The sequence below is a fragment of the Amphibalanus amphitrite genome, unplaced genomic scaffold (assembly GCF_019059575.1).
Source record: "Amphibalanus amphitrite isolate SeventyFive unplaced genomic scaffold, NRLGWU_Aamphi_draft 000198F_arrow, whole genome shotgun sequence".
Classification (NCBI taxonomy): Eukaryota; Metazoa; Arthropoda; class Thecostraca; order Balanomorpha; family Balanidae; genus Amphibalanus; species Amphibalanus amphitrite.
This window is the reverse complement of record NW_024881693.1, coordinates 569,683-594,309: the sequence shown is the minus strand read 5'-3', so window position 1 is coordinate 594,309 and position 24,627 is coordinate 569,683. Positions and strand designations below refer to the sequence as shown.

At 51.4% G+C, this 24,627-nt stretch overlaps 1 protein-coding gene across 2 annotated transcripts in view; it reads left to right on the top strand.

Moving 5' to 3' along the window:
- The window catches only part of LOC122384781 (CD109 antigen-like), an 88,138-nt gene that overhangs the window by 15,922 nt on the left and 47,589 nt on the right, over nt 1-24,627 (top strand). For both annotated transcript variants that reach the window (XM_043372519.1, XM_043372520.1), the window contains exon 3: nt 22,444-22,624. In XM_043372519.1, coding sequence (XP_043228454.1) covers nt 22,444-22,624 — 181 coding nt within the window. The remainder of the gene's footprint in view (nt 1-22,443; nt 22,625-24,627) is intronic.

The window sequence follows — 24,627 nt, the reverse complement described above, 5'->3', positions numbered from 1 at the left end:
CCTGCTGGCGTCCCCTGGCCCCCTGCGACTCCCCTCGGATGTCTAACCCCCTCCTCCCCGGTGACAGTCCCTTCGGCAGCTTTTTCGCTGATCTCTGCTGCAAACTGCACCTTGTTGCCATAACGACGTGACACGTTGCCATAGTTACGCTCACGCTATGTTGCAGCACCTGCAAGCTGATGGGCTTTTATGGTATGTTGCGTGCAATGTCACATCGTGTGGACATTTGTCAACTTTCCCGTTGGAAAGCCGGAAGCTGCAACGGAAATCGATACGACTGGGTGGGATTTTAAAAGGCTCAGGAGATTTTGCTCCAGTGCTGTCGACCATCTCAACATTTGAAAGTGTTTTGCTTATCGTTACGGGATCGCTTGCAGCCTTTGGGAAACCCGAAATTGACCATGGCAAATGTAATTACTATCAGCTAGGTTGTCATATCACGGGTACCCTTTCCCTGCTATCCTTTCACCTCTCGCGCGTCAAAACATGAACCTCTAGGCAGCCAAATGTGGTCCGCGACCCCACGGGCAATAGGGGTAGAACCTCAAAAATGTTACCCTGGGGACGCATTGGTCCCTGGTTGTGGTCCTCTGCCTGACCATACCGTGAGGCGCCCCCAATGACTGTTGCCGGCAGACCCCATGGCCTTGGACAGACCTATATCCGCCGGACTGTTGGTATAAACCACTCCCAGCTCTGCGGCGGTGCCCCAGTGTCGATCGATGGCTAATAATGTGCTAATGCCGCGCAGACGCTCCCAATTTCCATTAACCCTGCTGGGCCACGGTCAGTAGCACGAGCCGTGTTAGATACGTGCTACGGGGAGCCGGGGTCAGACCGGAGCTCATTCCAAAGGGATTTCAGCCAGTCATTCCTTGGAACTTAGCTTCTTTGTAGGTCATGACTTACGAGCGGTGAGAGACATGGTGGATTAATTTTTGTGTTTTCTCATCAAGAATCGCCCGGGAAAGAGCCCCTCAGACTTCCTCCCTGTTCAGAAAATGTCTGTTCTAATTTCAGCCATGGCCACACTATGCCGCCGCCCGTGTCCCGGCGAGATGGGGAGGTCCGGTCAGCGACAGTACAGGATGGAAATCTCAGCTGTCTCCGTCCGGGTGAAACATTCAGCTGTACTGTCACAGGTGCTGTCTAGTGACAATTTATAGCCGGACCCAACTGATGGCGAGCGGTCTGAGACTGTTCGGCGTGGTGTGTGGTCCTGGGAGTAGGGACTCCTTGGGACCTATTTCCGTGTCTTGGTGTCTAGGGACAACAGAGAACAACATAAGAAGTAGTTGTCAACTGTGGAGATTGATTTTAATGGAGTCTACTCTTGACACGTTTAACACAGCATGATTTGCTCGAATTCTTTGATGTCCTCCTGTGTTAAGTTTGAATGACAACCAGCTGTGATTGGTGTGGTTTCGATTAAATTTGTATCCGTGTGTAATGTGTATCCGGACATTTTGGGATGATAAATGATGCAACTGAGTGGTTTTCCGAACTTGCACTGGGCGCAGCAGTGTGGTCAGTCAGTGCGGTAAAGGCGTCCATTAGGGTCTGTCTGTTACGTCCAAATCTTTTCAGGTTTAGTTAAAGGAAATAGTTCACTTTTTAACATGGGTTTTGAACTGGAATAGCAGTTCCGTAGCTTGGGCTGAGACGAGCATAAATCAGGAGCTTTTACAGCCCAACGATCACCCTAGGCAAAGATATTCTATTTCTCGTCCCGAAAAAGGTGTCTTGCGTTGAGGATGTGTGCCTTGCATATATTTCCATCCAGTATGAAAAGAGCATGGGTCCCGAAAATTTTTCAGAAACTAGAGAAATTATCTACGGGAACTCTAGAGAAATTCTCGTACTGATCAATTAGGACATTCAGGGGAACATTATTAGATCGAGCAGATCGCCCAAATGCCGGTGGCTGCGATAATTTCTCTGTTTCTGAAGAATTTTCGGGACCCATGCTCTTTTCATACTGGATCGCGTGTGCCTTACAGAAACTGAAAAGTTCTTCCTATATCAAAATATAGAGAAAAAAATCTTTTGTTATAAAAAGGTTTTATTTTCTTTGCTGATTATTTTGAACATAAAAAATAATAAATCGTTGCAAAAAAAATAATTTCGTGAAAGTGAACTATTTCCTTTAATACTGCGATTGCACTGAAAGCCCCCTGTAAGCTAGATTCAACAGAACTGCATCGATCTTTATTCGCCCAAAGTCCGAGAGATAACGCTTTGAGCTCTTGGAAGCCTTTGAGCATGCATTCCTCCGGCTGCCCCGTATGTATCCCGTACCCAGCTGCCCCCCCGGGCCTCGAGTTTCGCGAAACCCCCTGAATCCGCTCGACTGGGGCCGTCAGCTGGAAGTTCGGGATCAATACCGCCCGAGTGGCCCCCATGGCGGCCTTTTTGCACCTCGGGACGCTCTCACAAAAACGGAGCGCAAACAGTGGCCGGCGCTGACTGTCTGCGGCGGACGGACCGCGCTCTCTGCCTCGTCAGGCACGCGACGCCGCGATCTCGGCTGAGGGGAGGGGCGGCGACGTCCCCGAGGCCCGACGGCTCCGACGCGTCGGACGCGACGGACGGGCGGCCTCCGCCGGCGCGGCGCCGGCCGACGAGGGTCGACTGTGACCGCGGTCGCCGCCCGGGGGAGGGAGAGGCCGGGGGTGGGGGCGATGTGGGTGATAGCGGTGTGAGGGATGGGTTGTTGGTGCGCCCCGGTCACACGTGCCCCTGGAATGCAGCCCGGAATAGCGGCCGCCCCTCTGTGTTGGTCAGCAGGGGTCGAAGGTCAGCGGCGGGGTGTCAGCTGGGGCGGAGGTTAGGGTGCTGCCGGAGTGCTAATGAGTAACCAAGGCGAGCTTTGGAACAATTTATTAGGGCTCTGCGCATTCCTCATTGGGACCTTTGTGCTTCAAACATTGCTGATGAATATGAGGTGTTAGTCCTACTGATAAACAGGATGCATTTCAATCACTGAACTCTAATATATACTGGAAGGAGCATTGGTGACTTGTTTTTGTCTATCGATTTCCGCCATGTTGTGTATACCAGAAATATAAATTGCATGTACGGTAGCAGAGGTGCAGTTAAGTGAGAGGTACACTACTCAAAAGTGCTGCTGCTTCATGCTTGCAGTTTGATTGCAGTGATCAACTTTTCAAGACTTTGGTATACACAACATGGCGGAAATCGTTAGACATTCTGGCCCAAGGCTATAGAACTCCAGGTAAGGACACCAGCCGTTTGACCTTGAACGCCGCCGGCCGGCCGATGACGTCATTGGAGGCAAGCCGGCTCGGCGGACACACAAGGCGAATGCATAACGGAGGGGCGTTGGAACGTTGCGGGAGCCGGGGAGATATTTTAATGTGGTTGTATACCACCATTGTTATGTTTATTGATCTACAGACTGCATTCTTTTAAACTTCGATGCACTCTAGGCCTGGATGGTTCGTACATTCGTGGAACGATCACCCCGTCCGAAGTCCGTGGTCGAAGCTGTCATAGTATTAAAGACACTAAGACGGGTGCAATAACGGCGATCCGATCCCGTCTCTGGCGAATCTAGAGGGGTCGTAAGGACCCAGGCCGAATCTGACCGTCTATTTTTAGGGAAACGGGGTGGGTGAATTGACAACCGATGGCTTAAGAGATAATGAGAAGAGATCCCGTCGTCGATTGTTGTTTGACAGACAACACATGTTGTACTGGACGTATGACCATCAGAGGTAATGCCTGAACGTAGGCAAGCATAATTGTTCTGTCATACTGTTTAGGAATATAAAATGGTAATGGAGATTATTGAGGATATGATCTCTACATTACAGGAATTCGCTAATTACTACGGCCCATAGGGGCACCGCCGGAGCTGTTGTTTTGCCATCGGTCCCAGGCAACTCCAGGGAGCTGCAGTACCCGGCGGCCAAAGCGGCCCACCTCGTCGACTCGCAGGTCCTGTGGGATTCCGTGATGCTTTAGTGCTTCACCCACAGAAGCACGGGCATAGCAGTAGGATGTGGGGCTAGGTGTCTGTCCACCTCTTCTTTGAAAGAACAACGTATACAGCGCCTGGTCCCGCCGAAGCTCGGTATCGACCGTGACTTATTCACAACTGGCGGATCCAGGAAGCGGTCTTGGACACTGCGGGGGCTTACCCCAAAAAGGTTTCTCGGAATTAATTAAAAAAAAACTCTGATTTCGATTCCTTGCGCACTGCTGTGCAGTGTGATTAACCAACATTTCCTCAGAAAAGTTGTGAAGTTTTCTTTGATTCTCGAAAAGCGATTTCGGGCGCTGCCAATGTGGGGGAAGACATTTGCCCCAAATGCCTTCCCCTGGATCCGCCAGTGGGTTGCCCCACTCCGAGCTTGACTAAAACCATTTTCAAACCCCACCAGAAACCGATGGTAAGGTGAATTTAAATCCAATAACTCATCTCTGTCTGCCCGCCTAAATATGTATACAACACATGGTACGGCACCCGGCCCTGTCTGAGCTATGAGCCGATCGCGATATTTTCGGCTTTCCCCAACCCAAGCTCGATTAGGAACGTTCTCCTTCCCCACCCGATTGCTGATGTCAATTCAAATTCAATACCTCATCTCTGTCGGCCCGACCATAACCCATTCATTGCACACCGTTCAGCGCCCCGCCCCGCCAGAAGTATCCTAGCGCGCTGAGCAGTTGCCTCCAGCCGCGTCATCGCGAGGCCCCGCGCGGCCCATAAATTAATACATTGCGCGAATAGCCGTGTCGCCCCCCTGTTCTGGCCCATATACGGCCAAGGCGAGTGCCTCCCCCTGATTTCAATGCAGTGATGTTGGCTTTTTTCAACTTCGATGCCGCCTGCCAGCACCTGCAAATCATTCTGGACACCTTTTTTGTTAAATGTCAACTAGCCGCCTTTTTCTGTCTCCTCGTTTCCTTACGGCTTACGCCTTGTCTGTGGCTCATTTTCGCATTACTGAGCACGTCTCCCGTGTGCGGTCGGGTGCCGAGGAGGGTGCGGCCGGGTGCCGGGGAGGGTGCGACCGGCTCGCGGGTGCACAGTGGAGGGTGCAGAGACGGATCACCTCCTGGCGGGTAATTATTCCAGTGGAGCGTGCTCGGCGGCAATTGGAGGCGATATTGGAGGCAGCCGCCCCCGCCATTCGTCAGATGCCACTCAGATGCCGTCTCCTGCATGATTTAGCGTGATCGGCGCCGATTTGGCGCGCGCTGGGGAAGACGCCGGCCGGGGGAGACTGAGGGAGTTCGGTGGAGGTGGGGAGAGACGCGCCGTATATCGATGTCGGTATCGGCGGCGCCGGCCGGATTTTCGGCTCGGTTGGCTGCCAGGCGGGCGGGGGACGGCTAAGAATAGGTGCACGTGTTTATTGGATCGGCTCAGCCGATATCGCCGTTAATCAAACATGGGACATTGCCAGGGACACTGCTGCCTGCTGCCTGTGCTCTCGAGCTTGGGTGTCCTCACTAGGAGCTATAGGCAACAAAGTCGGACGAAAGTAGATATTCGTAATAAAAATGCATTGCTTGGGACTAATTTCGTACTAGTTCAGAGTTTATAAAGGAATTGTTGAAACGGCGCATGCTGATAGAAAATAAACAGCTATTCCGTCTACAAAAGCTACGAAACGCCCTTTCATTCTATGCGTAGGTAGGTACTGTGTTGGCGGTGGTTGTTTGTTGATTAAAACCGGGTATGTTATGGTCTGTTTAGAGCTGAATAGCAGCAGCTGTTGGTGTGCACCGTATGTTGTGCTTTGTGAACATCCTGTGCATGTGATGTTTATTGCAGTTATTGCCGGGATGTGATATAGTGCGTTGCAGTACGGCGGTGTCCCACCAAAACATCCATCATTGAACGAAACAGACTGAGTTGTGAGGGCTTGTGACCTGAACTTATGAATGAGTGCAAGTTGCAAGGAGTTTACACGATATCTAAATCATGATTTATATTCATGGAGTCAGTGAGTGACACCTTTTCTCTCGGTAGCGCGATAGCTTGAGCCGTCGTTGCACGCTACCTCCCCTTCCCCCGGTCCTCCCCGTGCGTGAACCGCCGGCGGCTCGATGTCGCCCCCTCTGAGTGCCCCCCCCCTCGGGAGTGGCGCTTTAAATGCCGGGTCACGACACCCATTAGCGGTGCCAATCTGTGATACCCTCGGGCAATGTCGCTCGATGGGGAGGGAGGGGAGGGGTACGGAACATGGGGCATGCTTGGCAGAGTTGCTGGAACTGAGCTGAAACTGCTTCGGAAGGGAGGCAAAGAGATGGAGTAAGCTTCTCAGGACCTTTAGTTGATGAATGAATGTCACTGAAGTCGGCTTCCGTAATCAGGAAAAATTACTTCTTTGAACAGTAACGTCAAACCGAATGTCAACCAGACATGTGCATGGATCCGAGTGATGGATCTGTGATCTCAGTGGATCTCGAAGCAAAGTACAGGTTGGGATCTATGATCCCACCGGATCCGGCGTGAAAAATACATCTTGGATCTATGATCTCATATGATCTGACGATAAATTTAGAACATGGATCTATGATCTGAGTGGATCCCACCATGCACCACATTTGAAACCATGTTTTAAAGGCTTTATATGCCAATAAGTGACACAAAACTCAGGATAATGACGTGCGATCACATAAAATCACTAAAACAGAACGTTTGTGAGTTGAAACAAGTGCTTTTTTGGGATATATGTGTTGACAAAAAATAAGTGAGGATCTATGATCTCACTGGATCTCAAGCAAAAAAATGAGACTCGGATCTGTGATCCCTACAGATCTCTCGATAAATTACAGAGCTGGATCTATGATCCCGTCGGATCCGAGATCAGGATCCGTGGGATCAGATCCCAGATCCATTTTATCGGATCCATGCACATTAGAGTTGCAAAGTTTTCCCAATGGGCTGCTACCGGCACCGCCCCGCCCCACAAACATTTTCTGGGATACCGGCATGCTACCACGCCCCAAGCAAAAAAACCGCCAAATTACCGGCATGCTAAAAAAACCTGCATTCTTGATTCTGGCTTACCCCTACATGAGATGCCACATTTTGGCAATTTCAGTAACCGCCCCACCCAGCAGCCACCCATTGTCCAACTTATTACAATTCAATAGCCTCTTAGTGTCCAAAATTTGAATCATATGCTGATAATTTTTTGTGCAAAATCAAAAATACCGGCATGCTACCGGCAAGACATGCCAGATACCACGAAAAAACCTGCGGTAGTTAAAAATTACCGGCATGCCGGTAGTGCGGTAGGGAAATTTTGCAACTCTAATGCACATGTCTGATTTCAACAAACTCGATGTCTTCATCTTATGCTTATCACAAAGCATAAATATGTCAGGTCGCGACCAATGCGACTTTAAAATAACGTTTACACGGCTCACATGTTGAAGCTCTGAACGTGACCTCATCCGTTCCGCTCGAACCAGGGTCGCTGTTCTATCCAGTTGCTGCCGTCACTAGCGTTTGCCTGTGACGAGGTGACACAGCAGATATTAATACACATGGCCTTCCACTGAGTTCGCTGGGTACGTGCTCTGGGGGCCACAGTGGCACTGTGTGATCAATAGGTGGCTCAGATGAGGCACTCGGGCTCGCCCGGAGGTCTGTTTACAAAGCAGCCCTCCCGAGGCATTTAACAAAGCCGAGCTAATAACTGCTGTTTGGATAAGCAAATGAGAGGATTAAGCTATGCTTTTGTTTGGCTGGAAGCTCGTTATGCTGGTTGTAAGCTGAGGTAATTTTGCGTAGCCCCGGTTCTGAACAGAATCAGTCCAGCGCGAAGCTGCATAGCGTTCTTTGTCCTGTGTTTGTCACAAGAGCTCCCAAATGTGTTCAAAGTGCTCTCAGCTCTTGCTCACAAAGGCGGCAGCTCGCTGGCGTCAACACGCTTCCCTCCAATCACGCTGCTCCCCGCTGTTTACCCGCGTCCAACGAGCAACAGATCGTCGGCCGGGCCGGCTGCCGGTCGCCAATTACAGCCGAGGGTCTCCCGCGGCCTCTCTGACGGCCCACCAGCGGCGGAAGCAAACACGCCCGCGCCTCTCACCCTCTGAGCAAACCGGGCCGCCCGGGCGCGCACAAAGCTCCCCATTGTGCCGTCAACTGGCGCTGCCGCCCGCCGCCGCAGAGCTGAGGGCGGGGGCGGCGCCGACCCGCCTCCCCGCTGGGCGGTCCGGGGACCCTCTGCGGCCACTGGACCCTCTCAGTGACCCTCCACTCATCCAGGCCCTCTCTGTGGACCCTCGATGCCGGTGCGTCATTTGGTGGAGCACCCTCGGCTACTCTGGTTACTTCCGACTAGGTTTGCGGGCTTCCGCAGGTCGTGTGGCGGCGGAGGGCCTTCCGCGCGGAGTGGGATGGTCTGTGCGGAGGAAGTCGAGCGCAAAGCGCCCTGCCCACCCTCGGACACACATGAGAGGCGCGGAGACACTCGGCCACGCGCTGGGGAGCGTGAAGACGTCCGAGAGCTCTTGGTCAGGGCGGGTCTGCCCACTCGCGGACGACGTCTGTCAGGCTCGGACTTGGGATAACTGTGAGGGAGGTAATTTCCAACCGTGGCTTTTGTAGTCTCATTAAACACAGATTACAGGCAGTTTCATGCCCTCTGGTCGTGGTGTTCACAAGTGGAAAGCTTCTTGTCATTGCCTGTTGCTTATAGTGCATAATGTGGTAAACACTTCTGATTTCCAGATTAGCAAATGGTGGCTGCTTTGGTCTTCCGGCTCTGTTGTTCTTGGGTTTCCCTACGAGAATTTCAGACTCATCGGGAATGAAATTGTTTTGACCACCCAAGTCGTGACCCACAAATATGGCAAACACAAGCATGCATCTGCCGCGAGGGCATTGCAGCTGGCCTGGAGCCTATCTCGAACACACACCACGCGGCTGCAGCTGTGTGCCCGCCGCGACCCGTTCCCGGAAATGCATCTTTCTCTGGGCTGTCTCTCCCAATTGCCACCATTACCTTCATTGCCTGGGTCGCTTGTGCTACTACTCTCGCCTCTCTCCCTTCATCCCCTCCCTCTCCTTCTTCCTCTTCTCTGTCCTCTTCCCAGCAGGCGAACGGTAGCGGGAAATGGTGTCGGTAACCCACCCGGACCGGCGCGCGACTCAGTCTGATTAGATTACCCAGCACCGGAAGGGCGCACGCACTAGCGCCGTTTCCGCCAGCTCCAGAAGCCTCAAGCCTCTTTCTAGACGCTGAGCCGTGCGTGGTCCTCACGCAGCCCTGCCAGCGAGTCGCGAACCCCTGGCGTGGATGGAGTGTGCTGCCTGCAACTTTGCGGCACGCGTTTGTAATAGGAGACCCTGGTCTTGCCCCGGTGCCGCGGTGAGGTTGGGACAATGCTTGTCTGCAACTTGGTGGTTATTACTGGAAGGGGAGGAGGGTGCGCCGGTGTGGACGGGATGGGTGAGTGAGTTGTTCTGTGGGTCTGATTAAATTGCAGCGTTAGTACGGCTTCTCCGTGTTATGAGCCATGAAGTGAGTTACTTTGGCTTCGGATTGTGTGGCTCCGCCGTGTGGCTGCCGGAACTTGAAACTGATTAGGTCCTGGAGTGGTTAATTTTTGCGATATCGAAAATTATTAATTAATTGGAAGAAAATATTAATTAAATATAATTTTACAGTATTTAGCTGCAAGTCATCTTCCCCAACGCTTCAACAACGTCCAAGGAAGACGTGCATCACCGCATCAAATCGTCTCCACCCAATTATCAATAATAGCATCTTCCCCGCCCTGTAAGTGATCAGCAACACAATGTGTGTCCAAAACACACAATCACCACCAACCTTTCACCCTCCTCCCTCCATTCTCTCCCGTGTGTGCTCTCTCGCGGTGCGAGTGTGCACACCGCTGCGCGTGCAGATGGGACCCCACCCCCCGAACTCGCGGGCGAGGATCTCTCGCGTGCGCTGTGTCTGTCAGCTCCTCCCTCACCGTCAATGGCAGCGGTGGCTTCAGCACGTCCTCGTACTCATGGGGCAGTCGATGACGAGATGACACGCGAACGGCAGCTGGAAGGAGGCTTTTTGCTTAGGAAAGGTGTAATGTGGGAATGATTGCATTACGGGAGGTTTCTGTGTAGGTGCGCGTCGAAATTTTAGCTATGGATGCGATGGTTGTCGATTGCCTGGCTTGTTGCTGAAGTTAAGAGATCTTTTGTTGTCGTCTTTTGTTGTCGTTTCTCGTTTTAGATGAAAAACATAGATTCTTATTACATATGTAATTATCATTTTTGACACGATCAGTAGTTTGCAACGCTCGATTCTGTTTTCTTATCCACAACTGACTTGGTTGTTTCTCGCTCGCCATCACTATTCTCAGGCGAACCGACAACCGTCACGATCATTTTAATTGGAACCCTTCACCGACAGTCCCCTGTTCCTGTTGTTTTATAATTGCAAGATGTTTCTGTTTGTGCTGTCATTTATTTTCGCGATGACTGACAGGAGGCCTACCCGGAATATTAGTTCATTATGGCGTGGGAGAAGGAAGGCGCACCCTTTAATTAATGGTGTTCCTCGGTTGTTATCGATCCCCTTGAAGCCATTTATCATCCCGCGCTCGTTAAAATTGCTCTTGGGGAGGTGAGGATAGGGCATTAATCTCACTGAAAATAATTACATCGGTTGAGGCTGATGGAGCCATTTCAATTAAAATGATGTTGTTCAGTACATGCCTGTTGAACAATGGATTCAAACCTTAATTGTATCATGATTCATGAACCAATAAGCATAAGCATTGTTTTTGTTTCAGTTTCTGACCAATGTACACGTAAGAAATATTGTAGACAGTCGTATTACGCATTGTGCGTAATAACACATACATTTTGAAAACCAATGCGGCATTAATTTGCAGTAACCCACATCACTTTCGCTGATCTGTGACGCTGTATAAAACAACGGGGTGTGCCCTCAGGTTCTAGTACAGGTCAGACGCCTAAGTTGCTTGTCCTTATTATCAAAGCTCAGTCATACGTCGGTGTACACCGGTACTCACATACCGGTAGTCAACGCCCAAGAGATGCCCGACGGCACGCCAGCCGTCCCCTAATGCCCCTTCTGCCATGTGTCGGGACTTATGTCGGGTTTATGTCCCCCTGGTGCGGGATATCGCGTTGCTAATTGTGCGTGTGCGTGTGGCCAGTCGGCGGTAGTTGTGGCTGCCGGGCTCCTAGCGGACTGCGTGCGTTGATGGGGCTTCCCCGCCCCTCCCCCTGGGGGTCTTCAGAGGCAGGTGTGCGTCGCGTGCGTGCTGAGTGGGGAGGGGTCGGAGGAGAGGTGTTGGATCGCGGTGGATTCTCTGATCGGTGTGGTGGGCTTCGCCGCTTTCCAATTTGTTTTTGATCGTACCATTTGAGGGTGTTGTCGAAAAGCGACGCTAGTCGGGAATTTCTGTCTGACAGTGACTTTCGATAACAGTCGGATTTTCGGACTAGCGAGGATTTACTGGAATGAAAGTTATGATTAAACGTCAAAGATTCCCTTGTTTTGTGAGCTCCAATAACTTTCGGTGAAGGGGAGGAGCTCGCAGATGCGTTGGTTTTGTCTCAACCGTCTAATATCCCAATTAATCAATAATTTATGGATGTTTCCTGAAAAGCTATATGTACCTCAACTTTGATTGTCATATTATTTTCGATTGTTGATTTAAAATCTTTTTTTCTCTGGGCGTGCAAGAGATTTATAAGCAGCGAGTCGGGAGTTTGTCCTACAATAAAATCAACTGTAAATGGCTCACAGTTCTAGCTACACCACGCTGGCACCCTTCCTCACTACAAAGTACTAGCGGTAATTGGCCGACTTGACATCGAGTCGCCACCACTTCATGCCTTCCATTGTCCCTCAAAGCACGACGCACCGTTTTCACGCTCCCCCACGGGAACATCGATTTAAACTGCGCCGTCACCGACCGCCGACCTGTTTCGTGAGGTGACGCTGTCGGGGTGGGACAAGCACCGAACCCTGGGCGACCCGTATCGACCTCAGCAGCAACCGCGCGCCAACCGAGCTACATTCCACTGCCGTGCAGGTGATTGGACGCCATGGGAATTCCTGGCAACGCGATGTTGATTGTTGGCGTAAGGGTTGTTGGAGGTTATGTGTAAGCAATGCAGGTCGTGTGTTTGAAAACCTGGTACCGTGTTCGACATTTTTTTTTTGCATCCGTAGATACCTTTATGTTCGCGCATATCCTTTCGTCGCCATGATTTTGTTCGAAGCGGTTCCCATATGCCTCCCATGATGATCACTTTCTATATTGCTTACCGGGTAAGCGTCTTTTTACCCATTTCTACCCATAAAACGATGCCGAAATCCTTGGCTCTGCTGAATCGGCTATGGCCAGTGGCCACGTATCTGTTCGATAGAGCTGGTCGACCTGCGCTTTGGTTTGTATTCGCTGACCACAGCACCGTGGCCAGTTACTGCCGTGTTTCCCTCCGTAAACTGCCCCCGGGCTACCTATCACGTGACCTGTTAGTACCTGCTCGACGCCCGAGGGTGACGCCTGATGCCGTGATAGATGGCAGGGAGTAATGATGATGGCCGCTCGTCGGCACGTGCCGACTGACCAGGGCGCTCCCCCGCTGCCGTGGACGCCACTTCCGGAATTATTTAAACGCTGTCAGGAGGGGGACAGATTGGCGTGACCCTGTCTCCTGTCCCCTGTCGCCGGACGGACCCCTGCGTTCACGGCACTCCGCCAGGCGGTTTCGGTTCGGAGTGAAGGAGAATGCGAGAGGGACCTTTAGTCTTTTCATCCTAGCGATGAGCGACTGGTCAATAGAATACATTTTGTTCAATGAAATCGAAATGCAGCGTTTGTTGAATCATCCAGCATCGGCACTGATCGTCGATCGACTAAATTCTGACTGATCGTTAAATAGGTACTTGGTCCACCTCTTACTTCACAATGAACTCCTGGCGCTGCCCCTGTGATAACCTCCCTTCTCCGTAACACGGCCCTGTAGCTGTTCCCATGCTACGAATGGCAGCTACGGCCGGACTGCAGCCATACGCTCGTACTTACAAAGCGAGTCTGCCGAGAGGGGAGGGGACACACCGCCGCCGCCCCTGTCCGCCACAGCCGCGGCCGCCGAGCGTCGCGCCATTGTCACCGTCGCGCCGCTTTGGTCTCGGCGCGCCGGCGCCGCGCGCACGCGCCATTCGCGACAGCTGACGGCCTCACGGGGGGGGGGGGGGGGCGAGGGGTTGAACGCGATACTAATCGCTTGGGATAGTCGCCACCGCCTCCGCCACCACTGCTGTCAGTTGTCACCGCCGCCGCCGGGGTCGCCGTCGCCATCGCTCTGCTTCGCTCTTATTTTTCCTTCTCTTCCTCGACTGTCTTCTGAAGCTTTTCCAGACTGGCGTGTGTCGATGTCTACTGCGCCTTGATGAGACCACATCCCCGGATCGGGTTTCATCTCCGGTGTGTGGACTGACTGCCGTAATGAAAACCCCGGAGCCGTTCGTTATTGAGGCTGGGAGGCGGCCGGGGACGTGCAGTTGATTTAATTGCTTCCTTGATGATGCGCTGCGCCTCTGCCTTCTGGAAAGCGTCGCTCTACAAGTTCCAAAGCGTAGTTTATAGCTGCATCGTGTTGTGGCCTTTTCAAGTTTCTAGGAATTTAGTAGAGATGAAAGTTTATGGGCTTTCAAAATTCGGAGCCGCAGTCTCACACGCACAGACCTCGGCGTCCATATTTCGTTTCTCGCGCATGCGTAGCCAAGCTAGTTCAAGAGCTTCCGCCAATGTCAGTGGGTAGATCGGCCGTAGATCCTCACTGCTCTCAAACCGACCAGGAGGAACGAGCCCGTAACGCCTCCGGAACGGGCTGTGAATGGCTCCGGAATGCCTCTGAACGGCTCCGGATGCATTTGGAATAGTCGGTAACGTCCCGTCCGACGACGGCGCCCTCACGCGATCGTCATGGCCAGGCCCATCAGTTGCGCTCCCCTGCGTTTATCGAGGAAGTGCTCCTCAAATACCGAGATAGCTGACATGCGACGCGGTGACTTCTCAACGGGTGAGCTGCTGGGGAACTTTGAGTGAAGTTGGCAGCTTTGGTCACCCTGGGAGGAAGTCGAAATGTCGGTGGGTGGCTTCTTTACGGCGGTGTCATTTGGAATGGGGTGGTGTTAATCTGTCGTAAAGTTCCCCACTTTATAGATAAAATCGATATGTTGTGAAGTTCTACCATGTTGTCCTGCCAATCCAATATCACCATATCCACCCGGCATAGACCGATCGACCAAGCTCATCTTTTTAAACATCCCCGTCTATCCAAACAGCTTCAGAGTGTTTTTACCCGTCCCATCGACGCTTCTCTGCCGTCCCATCGCCTCTCCACCGCCGTCCCACCTCAGCTCCAGCGCACCTCCCGTCGTGCCGCCGCCGCTGTTCCGTCGACGTCCGGTCGTGATCGATGAGGCCCGAGGCTAAACGTGAACACAGCCGGGGATCCGTCAGAAGACGCGTGCCGAACCGACGGGAGGGTAGAAAACGGGGTTCCAGTGGACCGCATTCGGTATCCTGTGGTAGCTGTGTTTGCTTCACCCCGCGAAAGCTTACTCACACAGCGTACTTTTCCTGAATGGTTTCGTCTCCCTCGTCGAAAGCCGCGTCTGAATTCCCGCACGATCCCCTCTTAGGCCGGTCGGCCCTCGCGGGACCCCACGAAGGGGTCGATAATTGTTGACGCAATTAACGCCTGCGCGTAGACGCAAGTTCTCGATGATTGCGTTTCCGATCGAGCTTGTGTCGCGCGCGAATGAGCATAGTGAGCGGTGCCAAGCTGATCTCGCGTCCCCAGCTGGCCTGTGTTCGTTTTCCGGTTCGTTTACCGCGCTCGCCTGGGGGCAGCTTCTTGCCTGAAGACCCCGTGCGGGGATGCTCCATCGATACTGCTCGTGCTCCGAGAGGCTCGTTTTTATTCGCGGCGGGGCGGTCCCTTTGTTTAGATGAGATATAAGTGGGGACAAGGAGCGCGCGCTCTTTTGCTCCTGATTAGCGTCGTCTGTCACCGTCGGCCGCTTTATTGGATGCTGGGTGGTGTGGGATGACGGCAGATGCATATCTGACAGAGGCCGCCGGGGGGTTCCGGGAAGGGGACATTCGGCAGGAATTCTGGGCGTCCAAGAAGCCGGGGCTATTCCGTCGACCGGGTGGCCACCAATGGCTGTTGTTTGCATCTCTCATCACGGGTTGGCGTGACTGGAAATGATAAGCATGTGCGAACGTTAAGTTTTTACTACTTTTTGGCATAACTGCAGAAGTTCAAAGCTTTGCCAAACAAGCAAATGAGCAAGGAAAGGTGTAAACAATAATATTTGCGGTTTCGGCAGACTTATACAGTCCAATCTTATGGGCATTGTCATAAGAGCGGTGCCAAAGCCCTTGACCAGACCTTGACAGCACACCCTTGACCTTATTCAAGAGGAGGCCATCATCTCGAGAACAATGATTATATCCTCTATATCTGCGGAAATATCCTACGCTGGCCGTCCGGGAGAGCACGAATTGTTGCAATATCTCACGGTAATGAAACTTTTGATCTTCTCATAAATCCTCCGATTATTTTCCAATAATCCAATATCCAATAAGTCCGGCTCATTTCGTTTCTGCCGCAAGGTCTCCAGTGTCGGTGCAAAACTTCAAAACCAATCTGTTGCTGTACTTCAATTTCATGTTGGGGAAATATCAGCCACGGATGTAGTCCTGTAAATTCACTCCAATACTGCAGGCTCGTAAACACAGCTCGGAAGACCCGGGGATGTCTCGTTCCTTATAGATGAACCCGAAGCATTGCATTTTATAAGCGTTTTTTTTTTGCCCCGGAAATAAGTACGATGAATTCAAAACATGTTTGCATAAGTGTATTTATTTTAAAAAATGCTCTTAGACCACCGGAGGCTCTTTCGTCCACCTCCCTTCCGTACCACGGAAAATCGTCCCGTACTCTCGCTCCATCGCCCGGCCAATGTCATTACCTCAGGCCAATGGGGATAACGTCCGGGCCAATTGGCAATACAGGCCAGATTTTATGGGCGATGGCGATAGAGGACACGTGGGTCGCGTGGATCGGCGATCTGTCTAGCACATGGGTCGCGTGGATCGGCGATCTGTCTCCAGCGCTGGCTGAGTACCGCGACCCGGGAGACAGTCTGGAGACTCTGTGAGTGAGAGTTTGAGTTTGACATGAAAACGGAAATTGGGGATAAAGCAGCTCCAAGTCCTTTACATATAAACAAATGCGTATTGTTTATTGATGATCTTTTGACTGTGGCTATAGCGCGTTCTTCAGAGTAATTGTGTGCATCACGCCGGTGACCAATAGCCTGATTCTGGGTGATTTTTAGAAATCATGCCCTTTACAGAGTTTGACCGATTACTTGGAACTTGACCATTGCCCATGAACGTCTAACGGCCACCCATTAGCAAACGTTTTGACAAAGCTCAGCACAAATCGTTTCGTCTCAATCTGTCTGAGGCAGGAGTTGGTCGAACTATGGGGACTGGCGCGCTGATTAGCCGGTAATATCTGCCGAGAAATCCGGTTCCTGTCACGCAGCCCCACCGTTTTGTCACTGTTGCGTGCTGTCGGGCCATCCATTGAGGTTTGCCAATCTCACACTAATGGCCAGGATCCCCAAATCGGTGAGTTGGTCGTGACTGAGCCGAAAAGTGCTTATGGGTTCGTGGAGTGCCTTTGGGGATGTCGCTACCATTTCTTTCGCTGATCGAGGTCACCGCCTTAGCTTGCATCAACTCTCCCTCAGCGCATGATGTAGCGCCTTTTCCTTATCAGTTAAATGATTGAAAAAAAAACGTCCCAATTAAGGTGTCACATCTGTGCATATGTAAATAAGCCTTCGCCGAACATTGTTGTTCACTCACTCCACACACGCAATGCGTCTCCACTGTGACACTCCGCTCGCGACACCGCGCGTGTCCCGCCGCGGTGGGTCCTGCGAGCTCGCGGATGCCATCCATCTCCTCGGCACTTACGGCAGCGTCACCCGCTGCGTCTCCGTCTGTCGCGGCCTGCCGGCAGAACAGGGCCCAGGAGGGGACCCAGCGGGGTGCTGCGGATTGGCGGAGTCCTTTGTGGAGTCCCTGTGGGGTCCGGGGATGTGGTGTGGACTGAGAGGATCGGAGGGAGGAGGGGTTCGTTTAGACGTAGAGGGGCGCTGATGATTGTTGGTCAGAGATCAGGCATTTGCTCTCCGATTTGTGGGGAGTGATCAACGGTTATCGTCTGCGTATTTCGAGGCAATATCTATGAGATGTTTTATTCGGAGGTGCTAAGTTGGCTTTAACTTTCGTATTCATACCCATGGCCATTGGCCAATCACTTGAAAACTTGCACTTGACCTTTAGGTCCTCTCCAGCCCAGGGAAGTCTAATAAGAAAACTTCTCTTCCGTGCTCATCTGTCTTCACCTGAAGACAGATGATGTTCTGCTCCCTGTGACCCTCACCCTTATCCCATCAAACCACTATTTCCGTCGTATCATCCCTGCTTCTCTAATGGAACTCGGTAACCATTTTCTAACAATAACGCGAATGGCTCTGCTAACTCTGGCTTCAGCCGGCGCTGTGGCGGCATTGGCCGCCGGCAGTGGCAGCGGCTGCTCGGTTCTTCCACGCCGATCAATACGGTGTCCCGTAGCGTACGCTGCTGGTTCCATCGCTGCCCAGCCGGGCCCCCCGCAGGGCTGAGACGGGGTGCCGGGGTGGGTGGGTGCCCAAGGGGTGGGGAGGGTGGTGGGCACCGCGTGGGCGGGACAGTGGTCAGGTCGGGATGGGAGATTTATTGGGCGTGGTGAGCGGGGACGGAGTGGCTGCCGCTGATGCTGCTATTTTGTCGTTAGGATTGATGTTTTTTTTTTGCCTTTGTTTCTGGTTGACTGTGGTTTTTTAGGTAGGTTTCACACAGTTCTTAAAATGGTCAGAGGGTATCGTCAAATGAATCGGAACTTATACGTGTCATGCAGTTGACTGCTTGCTATGTTCTGTAAACGGTACACCGGAATACCGCTTTAACGATGGCCAGAACGAGCTTTTGACGAGCTGTTTGTTTTTGCAATGCCACTGAAATGTTGTTTCAAACGGACTCGTCAAAACAAAGCAACGTCGTGATTTGTTGACCTCAGCGATCGCACAAACAAGATCAATTGATCCGGTAGGTCAGAAATGCAGGTGGTCTCAGTTCATTATCAACCTACAGCTACCTGCGCCTGGACGCTTGCTTCCACTCACATTTGGATAAGTGTGTTTTTATTTCTAGCCGGTGAATTGTTTTTCGATTTTATGTTCCTAAGTTGTTTGCCCGAGCCGTCCGAATTTCCATTAGGCAACATTAAACATTTTCACTTAATTTCTTTATGGCAAAACAAATGCCAATGCTTTGTTGTAGCACAAATTTGTACCCAATTGTTCCCGAAACATGTAGTTGATACTTTATCCCTTCGGATGTCGATCGAACTCCATTCCATTTACCCTTCAGACATGCTCCTGTTTGGCTGCGGTCCAGACGAGGCAGCACTGCTGTTGGCGGCACGGCGCTCTTGTCTCGGTGTGAGCACAACTCTGATGACTGAGAGATAGGTCAGGGCCGGCCGGCGCTCTCAAAGGGAGGGGGATGAGAGAGGGGAGCGGGGACATGTGTGGCAGTGACGGGCCTGTGGCGGCGGAGTTTTTTATGGACGCCATTGCGGCAGGGAGACCTCCGAGTCATTACCGGTAATGTGAACCGCTAATGGTTCGCGGCGCACTGTGCTGGGAAGAGCTGCGAGTGTTTTTTGTTATTCGGGATGGGGTGCCGGATTAAATGATCAACGGGATATCACAGATCTTTCCTGGATATGCCGTAGCTGTCTCTAGTCATTAATCAGAGTATTGATCAGTGCTGTTTTGTGGCAGCATTCCAGCTGTGCTTGCTAACACATCGCTATTTCGTGCTTGCATATTAAGCTATATTTTAGCACACTCTGATCTGTACCAAAGTCCCGTGGCTTTTAAGATCAGGCGCCCAACGCTAAGATTAAAGTCCGCCGCTCGTTTACCAAACATCAATACACCCCGTGGTCTGTTCTCACGCGACCCATTGATTGACTATCGACGTTCCAACGGGCTCGTCCTCGGGCGGTGGCCTCAGGCCTTGTTTGGAATCAGAGCGAGTAGCCGACAGGCCCCAGAACGTTCACAAACTGATTAGATCAGCCCGGAACGGGGCAGAGGGCTGGCAGTCACCCCCAGATGCGTATTGGAGCTCTTCGAATGGGCGCCGCGTCTCCTGAAAAATGGCGCTTTTCGGTTAGTTTGGCTCAAAGTGCAGGGAAGAAAGGGAGCGAAAGTGCGCTTTGTGATGTCAATTTACAAGCGAAAGGAAAGGGGAGAATTTCATTGGCGAGGAATGGGGAGCTATGATTTGCTCAGGAATGTTTTGATATGATGCGATATTTGATGGAAGGTTCTTGGATAGGGGGAGAGTCGATGCAATAATCTTGATCCGTTGAAGGCTATGAAATGACGTGTAAATCGATTGATGCTTACACGAAGAATGAAGTAATTGAATATTTATTATTCATGGTTCGTCTGTGATGTGGTGCTCACCATACCCTTTTACCCGTCCATGTGTTCATAATGTGCCTCAGGACACATTCAATCCTTCGTTTGGCATCCGCATTATCACACGGAACCCACACCTGCCGTTTTTACACCTCTTTTCAGCCCTTTCTCGCGTCCCATGGGTGTCCTCAACATATCTAAGCCGGCTGTGGCGGCGGTCTCTGCCAATAAATAACCCGGGTTCCTGCTCCAATCCGCCCTTCAGGATCACAGGGGAGTCCGGGGTAGTTCTTTTATCCTCACCTGGCCCGAGGGACCGGAACCAGGGGTGTGACATCCGTTACTGCAGGTCTCATGTGGACCGGATTTAATGTGTATAGTGTATAGGTGGGAAGGGCTCTGACGTGGTATGCTGCGATTCAAAAAAGAAACTGCAACCCGTATCTTGTCTTCGTATTCATCATCTCTTCTTCATCTCTTCTTTCGTATTAGAATCAGAATAAGGCGCACTTAAGCAACATTACGAGTACGACATCTATCGACGGCACTACAAACCACATACACCCCCGAATCTCGCAGGACAGAGTCGAGTGTTTGCCGGTTTGTAAGTTCGTACACTGTGGCCTGATGGTGGCCTGAGTCGGTGACCGGATGAGCCGACTGCATCAGCGGCACAATAGTTTCATTGCCGGGCGGGCCAGTCGACCGGAGAGGAAGCGACCAGTTGGCCCAATCTGGCGGCCCGGAGTCGGCTCACTCGGGGCGCGGGGCTGCGTGTGCGTGTGGGATGTGAGTGACAAGGGAAAAGAATGATGGGTGATCCGCGTAGTCACGTTAACATCACACTGTGTGACATGTTTCTGCAGGTTTTGACAAATGGTGCTACGAGCTAGCCTACAGAGTAGATTTAAATTGTGAAAGTTTCGTCGTCATCAAGTTCTGATATGGGTTTTAACCTCACTTTTCCGCGAACGAATTGTGCGTAACTTTTAGTCCTGTGTGGGATGACTGATATTCTGAGTTGTTTGAGGTTCAGCTCAGGAAGTTATGCCAGACTAATTTAGCCCGCGCCCTGATGGGGGGGGGCCATTTTGGCCCCCCCCCCCCTGTGGTTTTTCTTAAATAGCGAGAAAACGGCGGCGCGCAGCGCCGCCAAATTTTGGGTACCTTACCGGACATCAATTTGACACCTTCACACAAAATTTCAAGTCACAGGTCACCTCAGGTCAGGAGTTATTGAGGTCAAACTGAGGTCATGTTCGAGTAAAAATGAGCAAAAAACATGACATCTTGAAACGCTCACCAATTCTACAGTTAACAAGCAATTTTAAAGTTCTTTATGTGGTTGTGTAGAGAAAAGACGGCGCTACAAAACTGATATCTCGGATTTTCGAAATTTTTGGATTTTGACCCCCAAAAAATAAAAAAATGATTTTTTTAGAAAAACTCAAAAAATTTCCAAAATTTTTTTTTCGAATTTCGAAAAAAACCGGAATATATGTGATAGTCCCTGCGCTCTTCGATATACATACAAAATTTTAGATCGATACCTCTTTTTTTGGCCAAGTTATAGCGAAAAAACTGTTAAAAATTGATGACGTCAAATTTTTGAACTCAATTTTTAGCAATTCTAGACCTCGTAGCGCAAAACAGAGACCACCATTGAACTCCCCGTGACGAGCTGCATCGAATCAATACCCATTTTATGCAAAAATATCAACTTTGAAATTTGACCTAATTTGACCTGACCTTGACCTGACCTTGACCTGACCTTGACCAAAACGTGACCTAAGCTAGCCCTAAAGTCTGTCTGACCCACATAATCGCATTTGTCATGTAAAATGGACCATAAAACATGTATCACACGACACTTTCATATTGTGACCCCCCAGTGACCTGACCTCTGTGACCTGACCTGGTATCAGTGACCTCAAATAGCAAAATATGTGTTTGAAGAACATTTCCCCATCGATGATTTTCAATGAAATGCATTTTACACGATTTTACAACGCATTTCTTGAAATGCCTGTAAACGGTGAAAATTCGACCTTTGACCTGACCTGTGACGTCATCGGTTTGACCGAGGTCCATGAAATTGGGTCACAAGGTAGTTCCTCGTTGGGGCTATCCAACACCGTTTACCGCTTGTCGCTATGTTGCGTGGTTCTCGAGATCTGAGGGGGGGGCCAAAATGGCCCCCCCCATCAGACCGCGTTGCTCGGCAGACCCCATCTGGGCGCGGGTTAGTAGAGTGGCCAACTTTGAACCACTTACGGGCTAGATAACTCGATATTTAGCCTTTCGTGGTTTTGAAAGCCGTGCTATTAAAACGCAGTCTTACTGGCGCCTCAAAGAGTTATCAGGGGCTTCGTTTTCGGTGTCGAAGCCTCGACTGTTCCAAAGACGCTGAACGATTCGGTCAGCTGTCTGCCAGTCCAATGTTCAGTGTCAGATTAGAAACCCCACGAGGTGACAGCTGTAGCTATTGCTCCTGACAGGTGCATTGTGAACTTTTATTTGCAATTTTAATAGACAATATCTTACGGGCTTACTGCAAACTGCCGGAGCGTATTGTATCGAGGTTTTTGCTTCGCTCTGAAGCTGCTTACTGCGGCATGTAATTGGCTTGCTTTCTTGCGGGAGCTTTTTGAATTGTTTCAGGCCCACATACAGAACTAATATTTGGTCTCATCCAATGTTTTTAGGGCAATTGCTCCCTCTTCATTGTCGTGTCCTGATGTTGATCTCCAGTATGCTCCTTTGCGTCATGTCACACCCAGCCCCTGTCGCTCCAGATACAGTTGCTAACCACCACCCCTGTCTTCTGTCCCCTCAGGCGGTACCTGATTCTGTCGAGCCGCGTGGTGCGTCCCGGCCACCCGTACCGCCTCTCTGTGAACGTGCTGGATAACCGACAACCAGTGGTGGTGCGCGCCGCCCTGTTCAGGGACTCGGTGCGACTGAGCGGCGTGCAGCGAGAGTGTGCCGAGAACAGCATGAGCCTGCTCGAAATACCGGTGAGTGTGAATTAGATTAGACAATTAGATTACTTAGACAGCATCAATGAGGGATGGGGAAATAAGGCAGCGATAGTGCTGTAGTACGGTGGGTTTTGGATTGGAACTGCAGTGGATGTGGTTGCGAGGCACAATCCTCTTCATATTAAATGGGGGAGGGTGTTCGGACTCGGTAATCGCTATCAGTCCAGTGTCATTCAGTCAACAGCAGTGGTGGCTGAGTCGTCTCCATGCTTCTCATAGTCGGTTCACGATAATCAATCTCACAACCAGTCTCCGTTCGCCCTTTATTATTCTCTCATCATTATAATAAAGTTACCGTTGTTGTAAGAGCAACACGATTAGCTTATCAATTATTATTTGGTCTTTGGCGATGGGACGCTGTGTGGTCCTGCTTATGCTTAGCAATGAGCGAATAATATTAGGAATGCACGCCCTTCTTCTGTGCACCGATTACTTTATCGTTCCCCTGCCATTAAACATTGCACGCTGTTTTCGCACTGTGATCTTATTCATTCCATCCGGACTGCTGAAATTAATGTTGTGCGCATCCTGCTCTACAGATTATGTGCTTTGATAGTTTCACTCTAAACCATTACAGCTTCTGGTGATCTGCATCAGTAAGACATAAGAGGCACAGGCGCCAGAGAAAAACACTTAGCAGCGGTCTGTCTTATCAAATAATGTGATCCTGGCCACCCGCGAGTCTGGCAAGGGAAGGTTCTGCGTTGGACCCCAGTGGCATTTAGATTGTTTGCGTTTTTCGGATGCAATGGGGAGGAATGAATGTGGTCTTGCTGGTGCAGTAGCGGGGCAGTGGTGTAAGTAAAATTAATGATCTTGTCACATTTAGATGTTCATTGTGCTCATTGGACTCTCCGACCAATCCACTTTACTGGCGCGCAACAATTTTATGTTCTTTCAAAAAAAAAATATTTATGAGTAAACAAAAAAAAAATCCCCAGGCCGACGGAAACTTGTTTTATGCATGAAATTGCAATGGTAGCTACATGTATAACTCAGAGGCATTGCAAGAGCAGATGGAACTTTCAATCAATGAACGTTTCTGCACCACCGAACCCATACCGTCTCTATCATTTTCATCCAATCACCCGCCGCGTCCAACCCTTCTCACCCTCTCTCAGCACGCCTCGTCAGCCTTTCGCCAAGTGGGGGCGGCGGTCTCAGTCCTCTCGACCCTCCGCCCGATACCCGGCTGGTGGGATCACACCACACGGCTGGTGAGCTAAGCGGCCCATGATCCCCGCTCGGCGCCGCGGCGCGGAAGGGGTGAGCCAACCGCGCGGCGCGCGCGCGGCTTCCGTTGGCGCCGCGGCCGGACAACAGACCCCCTCCGGAGGGGGCAGGGGTGGGGGGGGGGCAGATGCGGCGCACGCGTGGATAATCCGGTGCGCGGCCCAACAATCGGCCGGGCGACGCGCGCCCGATCGGCCTGACGGTTCAATGCGGCCCGTCTGGGAGGGTGGCTGTGCGGCGCGGGCTGCCGCAGTCGACGGCGGGCGGCTGCCTGTGCGGACGGGGAGGTGCGCTAATGGATAGACGATGATTCATCAATCGTCGCCGCATTATGCCTAAAATGCATTCAAAAGCCCGGGTGGCAGCCTTCACCGATCACGCTGCCTCGCTGGACGCTGGATAAAGGGTGAACGATTCAGTGGTGCAGCTGCCTGCCTGAATCTGAACTGTAGAAGTGTAGAACATCGTGTGCACTTGTGTAGCACTGTTGGATGCTGTTATCTTGTTCCATCCTTCGATTCCGATCTTGTAAGCTTCCAAACCATCGAAAACATTCGTCAGTTACAAACGCCTTTCTTCCACATCCTTTGAACTTGTGTCACTCGCTTCTCACAACTCCTAACCTCAAACGCGCCGCATAGCTCCGGGCGCGTGCCAGCGCAGAGCGGCCCGTATGCGTGCGGCTCCCCCGGCGGTGGGGCGACACGCGCATTACGCACAATGCGACGAGCGGGTGGCCGTGTTGT